Source organism: Apaloderma vittatum, unplaced genomic scaffold (genome assembly GCF_000703405.1).
Source record: "Apaloderma vittatum isolate BGI_N311 unplaced genomic scaffold, ASM70340v1 scaffold10646, whole genome shotgun sequence".
In the NCBI taxonomy this organism is placed as follows: Eukaryota; Metazoa; Chordata; class Aves; order Trogoniformes; family Trogonidae; genus Apaloderma; species Apaloderma vittatum.
The window spans coordinates 28063-31217 of record NW_009723357.1 but is presented as its reverse complement, the minus strand read 5'-3'; the positions used below and the strand labels follow the sequence as shown (position 1 = coordinate 31217).

The window sequence follows — 3155 nt, the reverse complement described above, 5'->3', positions numbered from 1 at the left end:
GCCAAAATCCAGCCAGGCCAACCCAGTACAGAAAGCAGATCTAGGACTTTCATTTTTTATACCTACTTGGATTTACACAGAATTTGTGCAAATTACTTCTGGTTTCAAAACTGGCCAACGTTTATGATTTTCTTTATTACAATGTTAAGGTTTTGAGCACAGTAAGAAGTTATTTTTTATATGAAAGGTAGAAGATTCAAAGGATACCTTATCACCCTACAACAGCCTAATGTCTATTATTACTTAAAGTTAACATTCACCCAAAGAGCGAGAAAATATTAATTTGTATTTTAATTTTAAATCAAGATACTTGGATTCTGTTCTGGGGTTTTCTTTATTCGGTGGCGAAGGTGCTTAACAGCCGTCTGATGTAATTCTTCTCTGACAATGAAGATTAATATATTGTGTTTCTATAATTTCCCCGTTTTTTCCATTCAGATGCCATATCCTTTGGCTAAATAAACAACTTACATTTTGGTGCATGCAACACAGTGCAAAGGAGCTTTTACTGCCCTTAGAGCCACACTGCCAATTGTGTTGAAATATTTAACAGGAAAAAAAAATAGGAAGACTTTTGAAATAAGAGCTATCAGGATCAGTGCAAAAATACTATTTTAAAAAAGGAAGATGAACGATAAGCTTTTTTATTCCTTAGCTCTTTCTTCTGTGAGGAGCACATCAAAACCAAGAGGCTCAGTGATTAGACATTAGTAAAACTCCTATACCACATCTTAGAATTTAGACATGATTTTACTACAAAAGATGAAGACATTTCCAGCTCATTCTGAAACATCATTCATTAACAGTTGCTACATGAATGAGCATTTACAATATGAATGAACAGGATGATGAACAATATGAAGCAAGGATTTAAATCGTTCTGAGGACATACAGACAAGTATAACATAATAAGATAAGAATTATAAATGTTTATAATTATTACTTACCCATTTGTAATTCAGAGATGGTTTCCACCAATGACCAGTCTAAACTGTAACCGCAATGTGATTTGTCCATCAGATTGTCTAAAACTTGTCTCACTGTCTGCCTCTCATCCACCATCATAGTTTTTGAGCTGTCATCAGACATATGGACTCTGATCACCAACTATTAGGCAGAAAATTAGAAAAACAAGAAGGAGGATTCACTTCCAATTATTTCAAATAAACCCATGTTTTTTAAGATCTTATTTTTCTAAGATTTTGTTAAAATAGCATAAAATAATAAGTTCAATCAAAACACTCTCTCAAAATGCCAAAAGCCATAAATAATGGTTAGATATCTGCACTATGGACACTTAAAAAGATACTGTTCTCATTCATTATAAGCAGAGTAAACATAAAGGTCTTCCCAATACAATGACAATGTGCTTTAGTCCTGTGTAAAGGAGGAAGAAAATCCCTTCTGCCAAAGTGCCACGTTCTAATTAATAAAGTGTCTTTGTGGGAAATTTTTTCACACATCTAGGTGGAACAAACACAGATACAGAGTTCTGCACAACCTAACAAAGAATCAGAATCTTTCAGGTTTGCAGTTGAAGCCTGCTCCCTTCATATTTTCTAAAAATGCTGATTATGTAAACAATATACCTATACCAAATCTTCTTTTTCTGGTGACTATGACAACTTAGTGCAAAAGAAACTTGCTTTTAAAACACAACGGCTTTTCATAGGCACTTTAAAGAGGTCACAGTCCAGAAAGAAAAATGCAGTAGTTTTTTGAACCAACCAAAAAACAACAGATTCGTCTTGCCAAATGTTATGCTTCCTTTTTTACACTTGTTCAGCTGGAAAAAATAAAATGTACTAGTTGTAATGCATTGGCTGGCTTGTTAACGCCCATCTTCCAGCCGGGACGGTTTTTGATATATAAACACTAAATGTAAAAGGTATTTGAAGCTACTGAAAAAATCCAAACAAAATGAGAATGCTGAAGTTCAAGGGAACACTTTCTATTCTTTAATAGTGCAGCAAGCAATGTCACTAGACTTGCTCCACTTGGTAATCCCTGTCTGTAGTCTGGAATACTTGTATTTCATTTATCACTTGCAAATCCTGCCATGCCTAGCGGGAAGGGATCTGTAAAGAAAATAGACCCAAATTTTAAGTGTGCAACTGCTGTTGCTGTACAAAGATCATCTCAGGAGGTCGGACCTCCATTTCAGCTCTGGATGGAAGTTGGCAAAGTCTAGCACTAGTTTCAAAATAAGCTTCTCCTTAAGAAAAATATGATTGCATTCTTTGATTTTCTTGATTAGGTCCAGTTTAGATGAGAAAGTACATTATCACTCAAGATCAGCACACTACAGTGTTCCTATTTTATTTAGGGCAATTTAAGGTTAACAGACACAAATGAAAGAATCTTGTCTGCATTTTCCAGGTGAGTAAGTATAAAGTAAAGATCTTATAAACCGGTATAAATAAGTTACCTTTTTCACTTGTGCCTCTTTAATCTTCTCTAATGCAACCCTAATCTTCTCAGCTTTGACTTTAGCGGCCTGTTCCTCCTGGGGGGATACAAGACACAGAATTCCAGTTAACACAAACTTCAGTCTGGTTTTAGCGGATTTAATTTTGAGACTACCATGCTTTAAAATAGGAACTGAAATGCTGATTTACCCACTTATAATCCTCAACTATTTCTTAGCGATGATGAAGACTAATTTTTAAAGACAAAAAGAGTTACTAGATATATCTAACATTTAGAAACACAACTACCGTTACCTCCAAAGAACATACTGGAGGTATGTATTTTGTATAGACGTATTTGGCATTTCTTCCATGTTGTAAGTACCCTTGTGCATTACCAGCAAATATTTTAGCATATCACGTACTTATAGTCACAAATTTGGACAATACGTATTCAAAAGGAGTGTACAATTGAGTACACTCAATAGACTTTTTGGTTGATAAACACAAAGCATAAATAGCACACTGAGAAGCACCAGAATTTAACAGCACACAGAAGCTATGGAAAACAAATCCTATAAATAGGAGTCCACACTACATGCATTGGTCTGGAAGATTCTAACTTATTAAACTTGTTTGCAATAAAGGGAGTGTTCAAGCTGCTTACTTATCTTTACTAAATCCAGACTGCAGTTATCCTCACTTTAAGTATGTTAAAACACATAAAGCCAACAAGCACTCTTTTCT

General features: G+C 34.7%; 1 protein-coding gene across 1 annotated transcript in view; it reads right to left on the bottom strand.

The window, feature by feature from the left end:
- Positions 1 to 947: 947 nt before the first annotated feature.
- LOC104275967 (ras-associated and pleckstrin homology domains-containing protein 1-like) overlaps positions 948 to 3155 on the bottom strand; it is a gene marked incomplete at both ends in the record, with an annotated part of 28104 nt that continues 25896 nt past the window's right edge. Inside the window, 2 exons of the mRNA XM_009872085.1 lie at positions 948 to 1107; positions 2429 to 2506. Of these exons, the coding sequence (XP_009870387.1) occupies positions 948 to 1107; positions 2429 to 2506 (238 nt within the window). The remainder of the gene's footprint in view (positions 1108 to 2428; positions 2507 to 3155) is intronic.